This window comes from Trichosurus vulpecula, chromosome 2 (assembly GCF_011100635.1).
Source record: "Trichosurus vulpecula isolate mTriVul1 chromosome 2, mTriVul1.pri, whole genome shotgun sequence".
In the NCBI taxonomy this organism is placed as follows: Eukaryota; Metazoa; Chordata; class Mammalia; order Diprotodontia; family Phalangeridae; genus Trichosurus; species Trichosurus vulpecula.
Genome location: NC_050574.1, coordinates 442,796,079 through 442,817,087, shown reverse-complemented (window position 1 = coordinate 442,817,087; position 21,009 = coordinate 442,796,079). Strand labels below are relative to the sequence as shown.

At 41.2% G+C, this 21,009-nt stretch overlaps 1 protein-coding gene across 1 annotated transcript in view; it reads left to right on the top strand.

The window, feature by feature from the left end:
- Positions 1-5,717: 5,717 nt before the first annotated feature.
- The window catches only part of URB1 (URB1 ribosome biogenesis homolog), a 109,951-nt gene continuing 94,659 nt past the window's right edge, over positions 5,718-21,009 (top strand). The window contains exons 1-4 of the mRNA XM_036745302.1: positions 5,718-5,945; positions 10,762-10,901; positions 12,304-12,455; positions 14,054-14,186. Of these exons, the coding sequence (XP_036601197.1) occupies positions 5,807-5,945; positions 10,762-10,901; positions 12,304-12,455; positions 14,054-14,186 (564 nt within the window). The 5' untranslated portion in view covers positions 5,718-5,806. The remainder of the gene's footprint in view (positions 5,946-10,761; positions 10,902-12,303; positions 12,456-14,053; positions 14,187-21,009) is intronic.

Sequence of the window (21,009 nt, the reverse complement as noted above, 5' to 3'; positions counted from 1 at the left end):
TTTAGAAATGGCATGGCTGGACTTGGCAACTAAATGGGGGTGAGAGAGATTGAACCTGGGTGAATGTGAAGAGGGTGATGCCCTAGACAGTAATAAGGAAGTTAGGAAGAAGGGAGGACTTGGCAAGAAAAGATAATTACCAATTGCCTGTTGGACATCTTGAAATGGATGTCTCATAGACATCTTAAACTCAAGATGTCCACTAGGTAATTGGAGATATGAATGGTGGAGATGTGGTCAAAAGAGAGGTTAGGGCTGGACAATAGATCCATCTCCATGAAGAGGATTATTGAATCCATGGGAACTCGTGCAATTACGAAATAAAATAATACAGGGGGAGAAGAGAGCCCAGGATGGAACCTGAGTGCGTAGAGGGGGCACACAAGTTAGTGGGCAAATCCAACAAAAGAGACTGAAAAGGAATGGTTATACAGCTAAGAGGAGAACCAGGAGAGAGTAGCATCATCTCCTCCCTCCCTTCCTTCCTCCTACCCCCAACACACACATGATGCTATCTCTCTGTCTGTCTGTATCTTTCTCTGTTTGTTTCCATCTCTGTCTCTCTCTTTCTCTGTCTGTTTCTGTCTCTGTCTCTCTTTGTCTGTCTGTCTGTCTCTCTCTCTGTCTCTGCCTCTGTCTCTCTGCCTCTCTATCTCTGTCTTTCTATCTGTCTCTTTGTCTGTTTCCATCTCTGTCTGTGTCTTTCTCTGTCTCTCTCTGTCTTCGTCTCTCTGTCTCTCTTTCTCCTCTCTTCCTAGGCTTGCTTCTAACTGCTTGAACCATCCCACTACTTTCTTAGAGGCTTCAGTCCCTCAGACTGATGCACGAGGGCAGCAGACACATAGAAGTGGTCCAGGTAGGCACAGGAAGACTGCCCCATAAAGTCCAGCCAGCCCGGGAAGGGAGCAAATTGACTCGTGATGCCCAGGCCTTTCCCATTTACTTAGGAGCTCCTGCTTGTGGTCTCATTGTAGTCTGTCCACTATAAGCACAAGAGAACAGAGTCCAGGGCAAGAAATGGAGCAGGGACAGGGAGGGAGGGTCCCCACCGCCCCTTGTATGCTCTGAGTGTCCACAAATGGACACTAGTCTGAGGGATTGACTGGCTGGGGGCTCTGCTTTACACTTAGTAGGTTCACAACAATGGTTTTAAATTCAATTTCACAAATACTAATTAAACATGTGCTGAGGGCAGAGCGCGGATCTAGGCACTTTTGTGGGTACGGGAAGGAATACAAAGTTTAGCTCCATTTCTTCCCCCGGGAGCTTACCGCCTTATAAGGCAGTGAGCGACAACACAGATGAGCAAGATAGACGTTAACACTAATGACCATTTCTGGGGTGTGTTAACACAAGTGGAGAGAGGGCTGGGCCTGGAGTCAGGAAGGTCCGAATTCAAATTCAGCCTCAGACACTTACTGGCTGTATGGCCCTGGCCAAGTCATTTACACTCTTACTCACTTTCCACAATTATGAAATGGGAATGATTTCGGTGTACATAACCTTGAGGGTTAGTGTGAACATCAGATGAGATAGTATTTGTAGAATAGTGCCTGGCACAAAATAGACGCTCAATAAATGGTAGTTTCCTTCCTTCCTTCTCTCCTCCCTCCCGCACTCCTGTTTTATTGTTCTTTGAGGTTCTTTGAGTGTCAATTATTACCCCCATTTTACAGATGAGGAAGCTAAGGACCAGAGTGGTGAGGTGATTTTGCCCAGGAAGGAAGTGTCAGAGCCAGGATTCGAACCCAGGTCCTATGACACTAAATCTAATGTTCTACTTGCATTAGAGGAGCACAAATAAAGAATCAGATGAGGTTCAGAGGCAGAAAGGACATCGGCAAGTGGGAAGATAAGGAAAGCCTTCCTGGAGGAGGTGACATCTGTGGCCCTTGAAGGATGAGCCACATGTCTAGGCATAAGGAATTCCCTAAACAGAAGTTCAGGAAACAGGAGAGCAGAGACAGTGTTTGGGATGGACATGGAGATAGAGGATAGGAAGAGTGGAAAATACTGCAAAAGTATGGTGGCACTACGTTGTGAGGAGACTTAGGAATAGGTTTTATTGTTGTTCTGTCATTTCAGTCATGTCTTATTGTTCCTAACTCCATTTGGTGTTTTCTTGGCAGGAATACTAGAATGGTTTGCCATTTCCTTCTCCAGCTTATTTTCCAGATGAGGAAACTGAGGCAAACAGGCTTAAGGGTCACCCAACTAGGAAGTATCAGAGGCTGGATTTGAAGTCAGGTCCTTCTGACTCCAGGCTGGGCTCTCTATGGAGCGGGCCACCTAGCCACCTAAGACTAGGTAGAGGAGTTCAAATGTGACTTGGTGGGCAGCTGAAGGGTTTTGAATAGGGAAGCATCACAGAATGCTTAGGAGTTAGAAAGAATCCTAGAATCATCTTGGCTAGCTCATACTTGAGTGAATAGGAATCCTCTCTGCACCATTCCCAATGAGTGGTCATCCAGCCTCTCTTAGAATACCCCTGGGATGGGCCTAAGGAAGATGAACTTGGCATTGGGAGAATGGATGAACCGGAGGGGAGGAGAGGGAAAGAGGAGGGAGATGACTGGCAGAGCCTCCACCTGGGCTTCTGTACCATCCAGAGGACCCAGATGGGTCTACAGAACCTGAGTCCATGAAGAGAAACCAATATACCCTGGGGTGGGTCCAGAATTGAACCCCTTTGCTCCTCAGGTAATGGAGGGCTTTGTATGCTTATAGATTCTCTCCTAAAAGATTAGGGTGACCTGAGGGTTTTGAGAGAGTGCAGGGGGTAGTATGGATCACATGGAGGACAATAGTGGGATGGGGAAAGCAGAGACAAGATTCAGTGAACTGAGGAGTATACCTCAAACAGCGTGCTCCTCATTTTTCCTGCCCTCACATGGGGGTCATCCTAGATGGCTTATCTAATCTTGCTGCTCCATTTGTTGTTGTTCGCTTGTTTCACTCCACTTGGGGTTTTCCTGGCAAAGATACTGGAGTGGTTTGCCATTTTCTTCTCTAGCTCGTTTTACAGAAAAGGAAACTGAGGCTGTATTGGCAATCAAAATGGGCTCTTAGCACTTAATTGAACTAAGTGCCCTTGAAGAGTTTGGCCTTTATTTCCTTGATTAAATTAGGAGTCCTTGATGACCTCCTTGACTCAAGGGAAAGCTTAGTTTACATGGGTTTGAGTGACATGTTTGTGATATCAGAGGCTTTTAGACCACGTGGGTTTAAGTCGCATTTTTGTGGCAATTTTAGGTCAAGTGGGTGAGTCGCATGTGTGACTCACCCTTGACCCTGAAAAAGATATAAAACCAGGGGTTGGCTTTCTTTCTTCAGAGCTCTGACCCACAGCAGTAGTGGTGTGTGTGACTCTGGGCCAGCCGTTGTTATGAGCTCCCTGGCTGAACTCAGACGTTGGTAGATGTGAATTGTATTTGGTCTGTCTGTTGATGTTCGCAACTTGTTTGTATTTTCTCTGAAGTTCAGGGTGCTGGTTTTTCCCCCTGGACTAAATGAATGGTATTTGTATGCTGGATTAAAGTAACTTTGTCAACAGAAGAATGTGGAGATGTTTAGCCAGAAGATAAGACTTAGGAAAGATATGGCCTCTTTCTTCAGCTTCCCTTGGAAAAGCAGATTAAAAGAACCTGAGCTTGCAGCATTCTGTGAGCTGGTTGTTGTTGGTTTTACACCCCCACAGCAGCTGCTAGCCGGATTGTTGAAACAGAGGAAAACAGGGTTAAGTGACTTGCCCAGGGTCACACAGCTAGTAAGTTTCTGAGGCCAGATTTGAAATCAGGAAGAAGAGTCTTTCTGACTCTAGGCCCAATGCTCTATCCACTGAGCCATCTACTTGCCCATAACTATTATACAGATTAGAAATAATCTTTGCAAAGTTCCTGACTAGAGGTCCTCTTTATTTGAAAGCCTCCAGAAATGGTGAGCTCACTACCTTAGTGGGGGCTGTTTTGATTATTAGGATATTTTACCTTATCATGAGCTAAAATCTACCTCTTCTGGACTCTTGCCACTTTATTCCAGGTCTCCTCTCTGGGACTCAGGAGATCAAGATTAATCTGCCCTCCATGTCACAATCCTTCAGATAGCTGAAGAAAGAGGCCATATCTTTCCTAAGTCTTATCTTCTGGCTAAACATCTCCACATTCTTCTGTTGAACTTTCCATCATGTGATTTTGAATACCATCCCTATCCTGGCTGTCCTCCTCTGCCTTCATTCTCCTTTGTCAATGTCTGTCCTAAAACGTGGATCTGAGAGCTGAACACCGCTCTCCAGATAGTCTCTAACCATGGAAAGAGTACAGAATATTTATCTAAGTACTTCCATCATGTTCTCCTTAGTTTTGTGGGAATACTGACTCTCTAGAGCAGGGGTGGGGAACCTGTGGCCTTGAAGCCACATGCGGCCCTCTTGGTCCTCAAGTGTGGCCTTCTGAGTCCAAGTTTTACAGAACAAATCCTTCGATTAAGGGGATTTGTTCTGCGAAGTTTGGATCAGTCAAAGGATCAGCCTTGAGTCCGTAGGTTCCCCACTCCTGCTACAGGGAAGAGATCCTTAGAATCTCAGAGAAGTATTGCCTTACTATTCCAGGACAGTTTTGTAACTCAGATATCACTTTTCTCCTTCTCTCTTTAATAGTTTCTTTTTCCAATTTCTTGTAAAAGCAATCTTAATCTTCATTTTTTAAAATTTTAAGTTCCTAATGCTCTCCCACCCTTCTTTCCCTCCCCCTTTATTAAGAATGTAAGCAATTTGATAAAAGTAGAGTCATGCCAAACAGATTTCTGTGTTAGTCATGTTGTGAAAGAGAACACAGACAAAAAACTAAGATGAATAAAGTAAAAAAATCTGCTTTGCGTTGTACTCAGGTTCCATCAGTTCTCTCTCTGGAAGTAGACAGCATTTTTTTATCCTCTATCCTTCATCCTTTCTTCCTTCAGAATGATCTTGTATTTCTGAGAAGAGCGAAGTCATTTGTGATCCATTTCACATCAACTTCTCATTATCTCTGAGTAATTCCCCCAAGGTCCCTGCCTTCCAGCAATGAGCAAGAATTTAAAGCACAACCTATTTTTGGAAGTGTCTAATCATGACCAGCAGGACCAAAATATGAACTTCCTGAAATCTACAATTCGACACTCTATGTAGCCTAGCAGTCTTGCCTAAAGTCCCACAACACAGGTAGTAATAATTAATAACACTAATAATAAGCATTTATATAGTGCTTTAAAGTTTGCAGAGCGCTTCTCATCTGATCCTCACAACAAGCCCGGGAGGTCGGTGCCGTTATCACCCCATTTTGCAGATGCGGAAAATGAAGTAGGCAGAGATGAAGCGACTTTGCCCTGGTCATACTGCTGGTAAGCATCATGGGGTCTGGGCCTGAACTCAGATTTTCCTGCCTCCAGATCTGCGCTCTGACCAGGTTCCGGTGCCTTTAACGGCTAAGCTCGTCTCCTAGGAGCACAGCTGGCTCTGAAGGATGACCAGGTGCACAGACCTCGGAAGCAAGCACAGGACCGCTTTCTGCGTCTGCGCATTCCCAGCTCACAGTCCTCAGGCAAACAGAAGCCCAGCCTCCTCGCGGAGTAGCCCCGCCTCCCCTGAGCTCGCGTGCACGCGGAGCGCCGCTGGGGAGGAGCTCGGCTCCTTCCGGCTTCCCTCGTTCGCTGGGTCCATCTCCTCCTCCTTCCGCCCCACGTGGTGCGGCCCGCGAATACACCCGCTGTCTGCTCCCCGCAAGCTGCCCTTCCGAAGCTATTCGCGTGGGCTCGTCACGACTCTCCGGCCATGGGAAACCCAAAGAGGAAGGCCCTGACAGAAGATGGCGAGGCCGTCTCGGCTGGCCCTGCGAAGAGGCCTCGCGGGGAAGACTTCACCGGGCAGCGGTTTAAGGCTGAGCTCAAGAACCCTCAAACTACGGTGTCAGGTAAGCATCATGGGCTGCGGGGGTCAGGGGTCAGGGATTAAAGGGCGCGGGAGGGGGCGGGGCTCCCGCACGCACTTGGTACGTGCAGCCGCCGGCCTAAGGAACGTCTCCCCTGGAGTCGTCTCCCGACTCTCCTGGGGCAGTTTTGAGACCGCTCTGAGCGTCGCGAAGCACCCAAGTTGTCCCCGGGGGCTGCACCGACGCATCTGGAGGGCGCTGTTTCCTCATCTGTGAAATTGGGGGGGCGGGGGTCCAAGTTAGATTATCTCCAAGGACTCTCGGTTTCAGGGTTCCCTGTCTGTCCGTCCGTCCGTCCTGCATTCAGCCGTCACGTGGATCTTTGTAAAACCCAGATCTGATCGTATCGCTCCCCCTATTCAGTAGCCTCCGGTGGCACCCGGTCACCTCCAAAATAAATACGGAATCCTCCGTTTGAGATTCAAAGGGCTGCATAACCTGGTGTCTTCCTACCTTTCTAGTCTTCACACACTTTAACCCCCTCCATGTACTCTGCAGAGCAGTGACCCCGGCCTCTCTGCCCCTCCTCGTGCTGGACCCTCCATCTTTTGCCTTTGGGCATTTCCCCTGGCTTCCCCCCCACCCCCCCCCCCCCCCCCCCCATGCATTGAACCCTCTGCTCCCGGCTTCTCTTGTCTTTTTCAAGTCTCTTCTAAAGTCCCACCTTCTTCAAGAAGCCTTTCCCAGTCCTCCTTAACCTTAATCCCTTCCCTCTCCAGTTTATCCTGTATGCATAATAATCCTTTGCATGTTTTTGCCTTCCTTTGTATCCCCAGTGCTTAGCACTGTGCCTTTGCTGGTGCTTGATTCATTCTCGTTGACTTGACAACTCCTAGTAGTTTGTGGCTTATTAGCATACTACAGCAAAAGCTGGGGTCTTGATTAAAATACATTGTTATGGTTAAAAAAAAAAGTGTGCCATTCAGTTTTATGATCAGTATTTTAGAACAGGAGGCCTGTGTCTGAGTAGTTTATTTAAATAGATTCATACAAATTAAAATTATAGACCTGTTGCCTGGTCCCAGAACCCATTCTGTACAGAAATTCACTCAGCTGTGGCCCAGAGTTAAGTCCGAGCTGTGATTCAGGCCCAGCTTCTCTCTTCCAGTCTGGTGTTCTTTTCACTATACCACACTAAGGAATTCACATACTGAATCTAGGTTAAGATTATGATGAACACTTAACTATCTTCGTAATCCTGGCCAATTCACTTTACCTCTCTTTTTGCCTGTTTCCTCATTTGTAAAAGGGGGAACATGTGTACCAACTACCTCAAAAAGTTTTGGAGAACCGGTTTTGTAAAACCTTTAAATGAGCCATTTTATGTCATGAGGCAAGTCTGTTTGGTTTTTGGACAGGTCTAATTGTTAGGAAGTGTTTACTTGTAGTCCTCTTACAATTAGTAATGCAGGAAATACATACGAATTTTACATTTTATGGTTTTTACATTTAGAAATGCAATTTTAAAGTAATATATTTAACATATTTACATATTATAACTTACATATTTAACATTATACAATATCTAGTGTTTCAGGTTATGATGTATTTCAGTACTTCAAGGATCTGTGATTTCGTTGGTGCCTGTACCATGGCCATCAATGGAAATAATAACCCTGTTGTGTGGACTTCGTAGAAAGACTTTGAGAATTTCTGTGGCCAAAAATTGCATTGGTCCATGGTCTCCAAACAGCTCAGCTTGTTCTTGGATGACAGACATAGTCATTAGGCCCCTACTTGAAGCCACTCCAGTTTGGTAGGACATAAAAAGCTTAAATGAATAATAATAATTGTGGTGGTAGTAGCCATAACAGCAGCAGCAGCAGCTAGCCTTTATATGACACCTACTATGTTTCAAAATAATTCTGTGAAATAGTCGACAATGATAATAATTATAATAGTAGCTGACATTTATATAGCCCTTTATGATTTTAGAACAGTCAAGGAAACACTAGCACTTACTATGTGCCTGTCACTTATAAAACAATTATCTGCAAGCATTATCTCAGTTGATTCAGTCAATCAGAAGCTTTTATTAAGCACTCACGATGGTGCCAGGCATTGTTCTAGGTTCTGGGGCTACAAAGATAAAAAGGAAATAGCCCTTGCCCTTGCAGAGCTTACACATTGTAACTGCAAATTGGGTAGTGCCTGTATTATTCCCTATATTGAATAGCAGATAATGAGTTTGAGACTCGGAGGTGATGTGAAGTGGCAGAGGTAGAACTTGAACCCATGTCTTGACTGAAGTCTAGTGCTCTTTCTACTTTACCATGCTGCATCTTCTTAGTAGTGTTCGAAAATTTTCCATTATGAGCTTTATTTATTAAAATTTGTTTTAATTATCAGTGTGGTGTAGTGGATGGAGAGTTGGCCCAGGAAGACCTGGGTTCAAATTCTACCTCTGCAAATTACTGACTGTGTGACCCTGGTCAAGTCACTTAACCTCTCAGTGCCCTGCACCATTCTCTAAGACTTTTAGTTGCAGACAAGTTGAAACTTGAATTGGTACAGGGAATATGATCCAACATTATTAGATTGTAATGTCTTTGAGAGCAGGACCTGGCTTTTGCCTCTTTTTGTATCCCCAGCACTTAGCATAGTTTATGGCACTTAATGTGAATGTGCTCTCGTCTCAACTTTGTCTTTTGAAATCCTAATCTTTCTTAAAAGCCTCTCTTAGATGCTGCCTCCTCTCAGAAGCCTTCACTGACATGCCTTCGAACTCTTTAAGTGTCTGTGTTGTGTCTTCTAGTAGACTCTAAGCCTCTTGAGCTGCAACTGGTTTTGTTTGTTTGTTTGTTTTTATCTCCAGTACAACACAGTACCTTCTGTATAGTAGGTGCTTAACAAATGTTTGTGGAAGTGACTTGAAGAACAGAAAAATAAAGGCTCTTCTCCTTTCCTAGATGCAAGGTCAATCCTAGACAAAAAAAAAAATATTTATTTTGTTAAGTGTCATGTAAAAATTTTTAATATTCATTTTTTGAAAAAAAAAAAACATTTTTTTTTGCTTTTTTGGCAGGGCAGTTGGGGTTAAGTGACTTGCCCAAGGTCACACAGCTAGTACATGTGTCAAGTGTCTGAGGCCGGATTTGAACTCAGGTCCTCCTGACTCCAGGGCCGGTGCTCTACTGACTGTGCCACCTAGCTGCTCCCCATTTTTTGAAATTTTAAGTTCTAAATTTTTTCCTTCCTCCCCAGCCCCTTGAGAAGGCGTACAATATATTGCTTATACATGTGAAGTCATGCAAAACATATTTCCATATTGGCCATGTCACAAAACATACACAAAGAGAAGGTAAATAAATAAGTTTTAAAAGTATGCTTCAGTCTGCATTTAGAGTTTATCAGTTCTCTCTGGAGGTGATAACATTTTTCATTGTTGGTCCTTAACTTATCAGAGTAGCTAAGTCTTTGACAGTTGATCATCATAAAATATTGCTGTTACTGTGCACAATGTTGTCCTGGTTCTGCTCGTTTTATTCATTATCAGTTCATGTAAGTTTCCCCAGGTTTTTCTGAACCCATCCTGCTCGTCATTTCTTAAAGCACAATAGTATTCCATGGCAATCATGTGCAACAACTTGTTCAGCCATTCCCCAATTGATGGGCATCCCCTCAATTTCCAAATCTTGGCCACCACAAAAAGAACTGCTATAAATATTTTTGTACATAAAGGTCTTTTCCCTTTTTTATGATCTCTTTGGGATACAGACCTAGTAGAGGTATTGCTGGTTCAAAGGGTGTTCACAGCTTTAAAGCCTTTTGGGCATAGTTTCAAATTGTTCTCTAGAATTCAATTCACACGTCCACCAACAGACAGAATTTTTTAGATTCAAGAATGCTAAAAGTAAACTTCATCAGTCTCCCTTTTTATGGCTAGATGGAACAATAGATAGAATTCTGGACTTGGAATCGTGAAAACCCAAGTTCAAATCTTGTCTAGACACATACTAGTTTTGTGACCCAGAACAAGTCACTTAACCTCTCTTGGCCTCAATTTTTTCATCTTTAAACTGGGAATGATAATAGTTCTTACTTCACAAGGTTGTCTTGAAAGTCAAATGTGATAATCTGCATAAAGTGATTTCCCAACCTTAAAATGTTATACGTGTCATTCTTAATCTTATCATTATTCCCCATTCCCAAGGTACCCAGTAGTCTCCGGTTTTTCTGAGCCCCAGCTTTGGTATTCTTTCTGGCCTTACTTATCCCTCAAAGTTCTCCATAATTCAGTATTATCTGCCTTTCCTCTCTTTGCTTCCAGGTGGAATTTTCATTCACTTGTTATAATTTCTCAATCGGGGAAAGCACTCTTGTGTAGTCTTAGTTACGCTTTGTAGTCACCTTAGAAAGTCAACTAATATAGTACAGTTTCTTTTTGCGGGTGAACAGGCCAGGGAGGTTAAATGGCTTACTCTGAAGTATTTGTATTTTTAAACGGAAGATTCCTGTTAATTCACATACCTCTTAATTGGCAACATTTAAGATAGTGTTACAAAATGAAAGGGAAAATTTCAAGTTAAATAGGAGGAAACACTAGGGTTGCCAGACTTTTAACTCGCCTGCTTAACACCTCTAAACTGTGCCTAATTTTTATACCTTTCTCCCTTTACTCTTTAAGTCCACAGATTCCCTAAAAGCTCTTCATTTTTTTCCACATGGTGGCTCCCCCTGGTAGAAGTAGCTCTGGAACTGGTGGCAGGGGGAAGGAAGAAGCATTGTGTTGTATAGTAAGTAGTGTATTTCTGTAAAGGTTACTTCTGTTAATGCCTATGTGTAACTTTTGTTTCAGCTTTGGAAACTTTTGTCTCCATTGCCAGAATGTTACCACAAACTGGACTATATGACGTTGTGGAAGGATACATAAAAATTTCTGTGGAGTGTTCAGAAATTTTCCAACTTCTAAGTGGAGAGAAAAGAAGTGAACATGAAGTAAGTTCACCTGACCATTCATTACAAAGGAAAAATGATTTATCCTATCATCAGGGTTTGTATATGAGAAATGGCATCTGCATGTACATCCTAAGACTTGATTTTTATCTTTATCATTGTATTTCCTAGGTCCATAGTTTTATTTTATTTATGACCTTTAAAAAGTTTTATTGTTGCTCTTTGCTTTTATATCACAACTATTTTCACTCCCCCTTCTCCTCCCAGAAGGCTTTACCCAGTGACAATGATAAAGTCAAAAAACAACCAACACACCGACCATTCCGTACCCTCTTTGATGAAAGGAGGGTAGTACATTTTCTTTTCTCTTCTCTGGGACCATTCTTGGTCATTATAATACAGAATGGTAATTTTTATTTTATCATTCCTTCCATCTACATTGTCGTAGTTATTGTGCAATATTGTTTCTTTGGATGTGCTTACTTCACCTTACATTGGTTCATATAAATCTTTCTATATTTCACTGAATTCCTCATATTCACTGTTTCTTATTGGACAGAAATATTCCAATATACTCATATACCACAATTTGTTTACCCATTCTTCAGAAGATGGACACTCATTTTGTTTTTAGTCCTTTGCTACGACAAAAAAAAAACAAAACTGCTATTAATATGTTGGTCTCCATGGGACTTTTATTCCTAATGCCTAGGAGTGGGATCGTTGGGCCAAAGCATATAAACATTTTAATCAATTTTTTTTTAGCACAATTGACTACTATTTCCTGGACTAGTTGGACCAATTCATAGCACAATCAGCAGTGTATCATTCATTCTGCCCATTTTCCTGTAGACTCTGAAACATTGACTCTTTTTACCTTTTGTCATCTTTGTCAATTAGCTAAGTGTGAAGTAAAACCTTGGAGTTGTTTTAATTTAAATATCTATTTATTTTTAGTGATTTGGAGCACTCTTTTATATGGCTGTTAATAGTTTGTAATTGTATTGAATAAACTATTTGTTTATATTCTTCCGTTACTTAAGTCTTAGGGATATTTATGTTCTTTGAAAGGATTCTTCTGATGAATAGTAATTTCTTGGTATTATTGTGGTTTAGTGGGATATCATTTTACCGAAGGTAGATTTGAACATTATTAGTTGTAAATACAGAGGACAAAAGATAGTTAAAGATGAAAACACAGATTTTAAAAAACAGCAATATTTCACAGATTTCAGAAATAAATGGAATTTGATCTCTTCAGGATTATAAACAGTTGAAAATTTGGCTTTGGGATCCTTGGTAAACCATTTGAAATCTTGAGTATTTGTAAAAATCTTTAGCTATTAATTTATTAGAAGATAAGAAACAGCTATAATCAGGATGGGTTGTTTTTTGTTCAGAAAGCAAAAAATGAAATTTATGAGTCTTAATTTTGTCTTTTCAGAGGATATTAATATTTAAAGCTTTAGAAGCCATATTACTGCGAACAGCAGGTGATCTTTCTCATTTTCATGTTGTGGGAACCAACATCATGAAAAAAGTTATGAATAACCATATGAAGCTGATTTATGAATCACTGAATGCTTCAAGCTACAAGTAAGTCATTGGCCGTGTGTTAGCAGAACCAGTACCTGGACTATTCTAACTTTTGTTTTTGCTGTTAATGAGGATCTTTTGCCTTCAGACTTTCCTAGTTAAAATCTATTTGCCATTTTAGTTGGCTGCACTGAGTACTATTTTCCCATCCCCCTTTTCTTTTTCCAATTAATTGAGAAATACTTACCAAACACCTATTATTTGCCTACCATTATGTTAAGTACTTTGGTGGTACAGCAAATAAAAGCTTTTATCTTGGTTGGGGAAACATGTATATGTGAAATTATTACTGAAGTAGACCAGTATCTAATAAGGAACTAAAGTTTACAGCATATATGAAGTTAAAGATTGGAGCAGTAGGGGAGTAGAAGGAACATGGCACTTGGCATTAGAAGACCTGGATTTGAGTTTCAACTCTCCTGCTTGCTCTCTCTGACTTTGAATGAATCTTTAACCATTGTGGGCCTTTACTTCCTCATCTGCAAAGTGAGTGTTAGACTAAATAGTTTTTGAAGTTCCTCCTCACTCTGACAGTTTAAGATCCTACATTACTAGTCATGTAATTATTTTTTACAGCATAGTATCTTCTTCTTATGGAAATGCATGTTATCAAGGGATATTTTTCCTCTTTATTTCCCAAAGGCAGAAATAAACTCATATCATTATTTACATAAGGTGCATATACTCATTCTTGAAGTCTCAGGGCAGTACATCATTATAATCTGATGTCTTTTGTCCTCAGTTTCCTCAAAAGCAGGAGTTTGTAGGCCATTTTAGAGCCAGAAGGAATCTTAGAGGTCTGGACCAACTGCATCATTTTATAAATGAGGAAATTTAGGCCTAGAGGAGGGGAAGTGACTTAACCAAGGTCACACAATTAGTAAGTTGAACCATTATTTGAAACTAGGCAGATGCCAAATACAGTGATCTTTCAGTTATACCATTTTACCTCTTTCCATGCACACCTTTCCCTTTCTTCTCTGAGCACATAATGGATTCTTTTCTTTTTTCTCCTTTCTGACACTGCTACTACCCTGGTCCAGGCCCTTATCACCTCACATCTGGACCATTGCAATGGCCTTCTGGTTGGTCTTCTTGCCTCAGATCTCTTTCTTCCAGTCCAGCTTTCATTCTGTTGTCAAAGTGATTTTCCTTAAGCTTACGTTGGACCATGTAAATTTCAGTGACTCTCCATTTTCTCCAGGATCAAATAAAAAATCCTCTGGCATTCAAAACTCTTTATAACTTGACACCTTCCTACCTTTCCAGTCTTCTTACACCTCACACCCCTCCATGTAATCTGTGATCCTGGCTGTGTCTGAAATTCTCTCCCTCCTCATCCTTGCCTTCTTCAAGTCTCAGCTAAAATCCCACTTTCTGCCTTTCCTAGGGACAGACTGCTTGTTTTGCTTTTCCAGCATTTAGCATAGTGCCTGATACATAATAGGTGCTTAGAAAATTCTTGTTATCTGACTGATTAGCTGACCATACTTCAATATTAATGTACCTTTTGCTCAAAAGAATTTGTTTCACTCTCAGATCATGTGTACCTCTGCTATTTTGAATTAACTTTATGTTTTCCTTTGTCATGCACGTAGAATGAGTCAAACCTGCTTGAACCTCATGTCAGCTATGGTGGCACAGGGTCCAGATGCTGCCAGGGATTTCTATAGCCATTTTGACTTCAATAAAAACTCATTGTATGGTTTGGTGAAAATAAGAAGTCCGAAGGTAAAGAACATTTAACGTTCCTTTTGGATATTTCATATTTTGTTTTAAAATGTTTACTTTGAGATATGATGGTTATGTGAAAAGGATGTATTTTGTGAACTTTGGGAGTGTTTGGGACTAGATTTGACTTGGCTAGTCTCCTGGTAGTTTAGGTTTCATATTGGAACAAAAAAAGATTTACTTAGTCTTATCCAGAGAATAGTCAAAAAAGATAAGCATTGAGAATCCTTTGAATTGGTTTAGCTGAGCAAATCTCCCATCTCAGTCCACCAGCCAAGCATCTCAGAGCCTCTCGAGCTCCTCAGGGCCATTTTGTACTGATGCAGTAAAGAAGTGATAGCAACAGTTTGAGTCTTTAGTCCCCTGAGGTAACCAAGTCTTGAATATCTTTATACCTTTGAAGGAAAAAGTAGCCCAATTTACATGGGGAAAGGGTTAAGATATTGCTGCTACCCAGGGAGCGAATTGTGTGGAATTATTCCTTTTTTCCAGGTAACAGAAAAAATTATAGAATAAGTTTTGTTACTTTGTTTGTTTAGAGGCCTCCTTTTTCCCTTACTTCCTTGGTCAGGAACCAGGGAAATTGCTTAAATATTGTAGGGATTGCTTGTTAAACTGAAAACTCACTCCTAACCAGGATTAGACCAGGAATTGTAGAATGGATGAAGGAACTTTGTCCATACCGTCCAATTTGGCCAACCCCAAGTTTACAGAAGGGAGGTATTCAAGGAAAGAAGGGCAGCTTGAATTTGAAGTTATGTTGGGAAGCTGATGTTCTGTGTGTAGCAGATGGAAAAATGCCTCTCTCTGGGCAGGTTGTGGTAGCCTGGTGAATGGCTGAATGGGATGTGAAGCATAGTCCTAGGATGACTGTGTAGAATGATTTCGATGAGATTTCACACATTCCCACCAGTCAGAGCTCAGCCCTAAGATGGAGGCCTAAAGCTGAATGAATTAATTCCATGCCCTTAGACATTATTTCTGAATTTATGCACTCTTTGCTTATATATAATTCCACTTAAAACATCTACACATCCAGCCTAGATGGGAAGCAGAAGGGAAGAAGGAAAAGAAGGTTTGGGTCTGGTGTCGGGATGCCCCGGGGGAGGTGGTATCAGAGATAAAGGATATATAATCAGGGATCTTGTGGAGCAGATCTTAGAATCCAGGGAGTCAAGCTGGCTTAATATTAGCAGCTTAGTATCTCAAATCGTGTATTAGAGATCTATAAGGTTTAGTTTATAATGTGGTAGAGTAAGGACACACTCATGTGGGATGGTCGCTCTTCAGCTTGCTGCTTCACTCATTACCATGTTTATTCTTACCATCTTGAGTTCTAGGGTTATCCAGGGCGTGTTTGCATATTTCCTTATTAATTACTAAGATTGAAACACTTCTCATTAATTAGCTTGGAGCCCCACCTAGGATTATTAAATATTAAACACATCATTATTAAATATTAGTGTTGAACAAGCTGAAGAAACTTCTGTTACTATAAACATTTGCTCTTCATATCTATGAACATATGTGGTATTAATAACGTTTATATGCACACGTGTAAACGTAGATATACTAATTCTTCTAATCTTATTTACTGAATTTGGACTTTTTTTGAGAGCCATACTTTTCTCACTTACGGAGGAAATGTCAGGACCTTGTATTGTCCTAGTCTGTATTTTCTGGCGTCCTTCCGCTTTGTTCTCTGGTTATTGAGTGCTGTGTTCTTCAAGGATCACAGGGTGGCTCAGTTCAAGGAGGTGTAGACTTTCAGTAGCCCTTATGTAGTCTGATCATTTCTTTCCTGGACTGAGCTTTCCAGACTCTTGACCTTGGTTTTGGTTCTAGGCAGCACATTTGCAGACTTGCTCCTGGGTGGTAATAGAGGGTCCAGTTGCTGGCTCTGTTAACTAGCTGGTAGGATCTTCATATTTAGAGTGATAGAGCTGTAGGCCCACCTGGGTCCCTCAAACCCTGCCCTGGACACTCACCCCCGAGCTGAGTCCTAGATAGCACAGAGCTATCAGCCCTCCCTGGTCTGTGCCCATGGATTGAACCCAACATCCTGCTCTGACTACTAAGCTGCTGGCCTACCTCTAGTCTTCATTTGCCTGGTAGTTGAAACCAGAATCCTGCTCATAAGTCAGAGCTTCCAAGCTTCCAAGCTCCAGTCCCAGCCGTGGTCTACACCTGGGAGTTGAATCTGGGATCCCGCTGGCCTATGCCATTCCACAGTCCTTGCCCTGGTTAATTGCCTATGAGTTGATTGTGTGATCTTGTCCTGGAAAAATGACCTCCTGTGAGTTCTCCTTGGATTTCTCCAATCACTACTTGGTCTGGGGCTCTTAAATTTTTGTTGGAGGGATTGTGGGCTCTATTGGTTCTTCAGCTCCACCCTTTTTGTTGGTCTCTTCAAATAGCTTTATTTACAGATGACATATTTTGTAGTTCCATCATTGTTTTCCTTTGTGAGTATTGATTTATTCTTGTTACCGCTTTGTAGTACTATCACTCTCAGTGGGGGAGATGGGGGATGGCATTGGTGGTTATTCTTGGTTATATGTTAGCCAAAACATTTTAGGCTTTCTTTGCAATGGAATGACTGAAGACTAAGGGTTCCTTTATAGGAAAGGCAAATTTGGAAGCAAATCTCCATGGAAAATCACTGACCCTTGTCAGTGACCCTTCTAACTCAGAGACCTTGCCATGGCATGTGATGGAGAGTGACCGTTCATTTAGGGGGAAGAAATTATTTCTCTTCTTGAAGTAAGCTAGTTAATTTTTAGAGCAGTTTTTCTTCCCTGTGGAAATCAGTCCTATTAATATTGTCTAAACCTAGGTAGAATGAAACCCTTGGAAGTCATAACTTTGTTCAGTGTGTACAGGCTTATGTTTCTTGTTTGCAGCTGTTGTTATCACTGTGGTTGATGGGTTCTGCCCAAGGGAGATGGAAGTGTGAATGATGGGTTTGTAAGAAGGCTCTAAAACTATTCCAGATGGCTCTATTCCTCCTCCCCCTCCCCCCATGGAATTTCTGTTCTTTAAATAGAAAACATGAAATTGAGCATTTTTATTATTTAGTGAGAATATCCATCAGGTTATTTAAGTGCTTCTTTTCATTTGCCAAATCGTCTTCTGCCATCTTCCAAGTGCTCTGAAAGCTTTAAGCAAGCCCTCTCTAAATCCCTCCTAGTGAGCATTGAGAGCTGGTAAAGATTTACAACAGTTTATAAAAAAACAAAAACCATATCTGTAGTTTATTTAACCAAATATTACTTTACTCTTTATAAAATTTCTCTTAGATTTTAAAATTTTCAAGTATTATTGTATTATATTACCCGTACATCATAGGATTTAGAAGTAGAAGGGACTTTAAGAGATCAGCTAGGCCAGCCCCTTCGTTTTATACGTGAGGAAACTGAGACTCAGAGATATTTAAATTAATTCTAATCTGGAGAAGGAGAATGGGGAGAGTTGGAATGAGAAAGATTAAAAATGAGAATTTTCTATAAGAAATTAACAGTTTCTGAAAAAGAGTCTCCTTTATAACATTGAAACCTTTTCTTGAAGAACCCCTAGTGATGATAGCCCCTTCTTCGTTAGGATAGTCTTAATGGTTATGATGTTTTTCCTTCTAGAAAGCCTAGGTCTGGCTCTTTGCAACTTCTACCCAGTCCTCCAGCTTTTGCATTCTGGGGTCAAGCAGAGCAAATCTGTTTCCTCTATGTGAAAAGAGAAAGAAGATTGGAAAAAATGAGACATATGCATCACAAGGAGAAAGTATGCATTTTTTTCAGCTACAATCCCACTGACAGAACAATGCTGAGGATTATCAGTTATTGATAATAACCTTTGAATAATTCTTTGAATACTTTGACAGTGATCACCCAAGACTTCTTTTCTCTAGGTTAAATATCCCTAGTTCCTGCAGTTAATATTTATGTGGATTGATTGCAAGACCCTTAACTAGTCACTCCTTGTCTAGATGGTCTTTTGCTTATCAGTGTCCTTCCTAAAAAGTGAACTAAAAAAGGAACTAACCTCCTTCTGGTCAGGGCAGACAGAGCAGGACTGGATCCTCCCTAATTGTGAACATTGTGCCTTTCTTAATATAACCCAGTTAGCTTTGGCCACCATACCATAGTGTTGATTGATATTTAGCTTGCAGTCCACTATAGCTCCCAAATTTTTTAGAGATGAGTTGCTTTCTAGTCACACTTCCTCCAGCATATGTTTGTGAAGATGATTTTTTTTAACCCATGTGTACATATACATACATACATACCTGTGTTTTAAAATTATTGGGAGGCACTGTATATAGTGTATATAAGGCTTAGAGTGAGGAGACCTGAGGTTTAGGCCTAATTCAGAAACTTACTAGCTTTGTGACCCTGGGTAAGTCACTGGCCTCTGCACCTCTCTTTAAAAGGGAAATTCAGATACTATTATCTCTATCTACAAGGCTTTTTTGAGGAAACTGCTTTGTGTATCTTTAAAAAGCCATATAGTTTTATATGTTATAAAGTAGACTATGAGTAATTTAGAGAGAAGGAACATTTTTTTTCTCCTCCTAACCCTCCACAATAGATACTATGTTGTTATGCTCAGAATTGTGGGCCATAAAAGAGTCCTTAAATGTTTGTTTGGAAGTCCTCAGCTGCCAAACAGAGTTTGTTCATTATGATGTTATTGTGAAGGGGAACAATTTAACAACAACAACTATGAAAAAATACTTTACCAAAAAAGCTTGCTAATATGATTGCCTTAATAGTCCTACCAAGATCCTTCAGTTCTCTATTCAGAGTATATATGTAAGAAGCCTTCACTGTCTCAGAAGTGTGGCCTGGGTGCCATTGTTCATTGGCAGACTAGTTTTCATTTATTGTTAAAGTTTAATATGATAAAATCTGTACTTTATTCTGACATTGATTATTTATCATATTTAATAAAAGCAAAACATTACCTCTTTACTATATTATCAAAAGCGTTCTGCTGAGAGTACTTTCCGGTAGCAGGTGGCATAGTAGGACCCCTTAGGGGTTTTTGCACCATTGAAGTGGTTTTGTGGCCTTCAAAAATTTGAGGAGAGCTATTGAAAAAGAAAGGTACATAGAAGTTTGTCACGGGCTTCCGAAGCCTCGTAACTATGCTCGGGGTTCCCCCCAAGCCCCAGGCCTCTGCCTAAGCAAAGGACCTGATCTCGCCGACAATGAACGGGGCGGGAGCCGAACAAGATGGTGAAATGACTCCGTTTATTATTCCAGCAAGCAGCACATTTATACCTTTAGTGACGTAGGTACATTCTTTGGTTACGTGGGTGAAAGACAGGTAAAGCTAATACACCTGGGTCTTAGGACCGCCCTGACTCCGCATTACCCAAAGCTCCCTGCGGGCAGGCAGTCTAGGCAAAGACCAGAAGTTCCACGTGGTCAGGCAGGTCCGACCTGGAATCGCTAGGGAGGCAACAAAGGCGAGACCCCTCCTCCTGGCTCCACCCACATCCCAAAGCCCTGAGTTTATCTCAGCAGTCCCCTGGGCCTGGAGGTCTGAGGAGAGCAGGGCTCAGCTCTAACTCGGCTCGTAACAGTTCAGTTTGAAATTGTTTATTTCTCAAGAGGATTGAAATTAAGCAAGAGAGGAAAAAACGATTAAGATGATGAGAAACAAATGAGACATACATATCACAAGGAGAAAGTGTCCATTTTTTTCAGCTACTATCACACTAAGAGAACAGTGCTGAGGTATTGAACTCAGCAGAGTGGGTGTGGTCTCATAGGACCAGAGATTACATCTGGATGAAAGCCTTTAGAGGGCCAGGTATGGTGGTGTGTGCTGGTAATCTCTGCCCTTTGGGATGCTGAGATTGGTGGATTGTGTGAGTTTGGAAGTTCTGAGCTGCAGTTTTAGGACTAATGCTGATCCTCTGCTTGCACTATTTGGCAAATACATGGTGAGCCCCTGGGAGTGGGGGCCAGCAGGCTGCCTAAGGAAGGGTAAACCAGCTTGGGTCAAAAAACACAGCAGTTCAAAGCTTTCATGCCATTGAACAGTGAGAGGGATTCATGAGTGGCAGCTAGTCTGGGCAAGATAGGCTAACCTTGTCTCCAAAAAGAAAACTCTAAACCAAAGACAAAACCTAAACCACCTTATATGTATTCCTCAAATCACTTGTCCAGTGTCACATATAGTATTTGGCAAAGCTAAGATTCTAATCCAGGCCTTCTGACTGAATCCAACACCCTTTCCACTGTAACATTCATTATATGTATGACTGGAAGAGCAAGGGATCACAGGTGAACAACCCCAAGTCTGAGTAGCCACAAAATTTTAAGACTTGAGAAGGCCCATATCCTCTAGCACAGTGGTGCCAAACTCAAATAGAAACTGATCTCTACCAACAGCATATTGAATTAGAAAACCACAAATAACCATGTTGTATTGTATTTTTATTTGTCAATCATTTTCCAATTGCAGTTTAAATTTTTTAAAAAAATTATTATTTATTTTTAACACCTTTCTTTTTAAATTTTGAGTTCCAAACTCCCTTCTTCCATCTCATCCCCTCCCACACCCACTGAGAGGGCAAGCAATATATCAGTAATACATGTGAAATCATGCAAAATATATTTCCATATTCACTATTTTTTTTAAAGCAAGAGAAATAAAGAGAAAATTACACTTTGATTTGCACTCAGAGTTCATCAATTCTCTTTCTGGAGTTCCAAGTATCATCTTCCCGTGTAGGAGTATAAATAGTTTAATCATATTATTCCTTTAAGATTTCTCTTTCATGTTTACCTTTTTATGCTTTTCTTTAGTCTTCTGT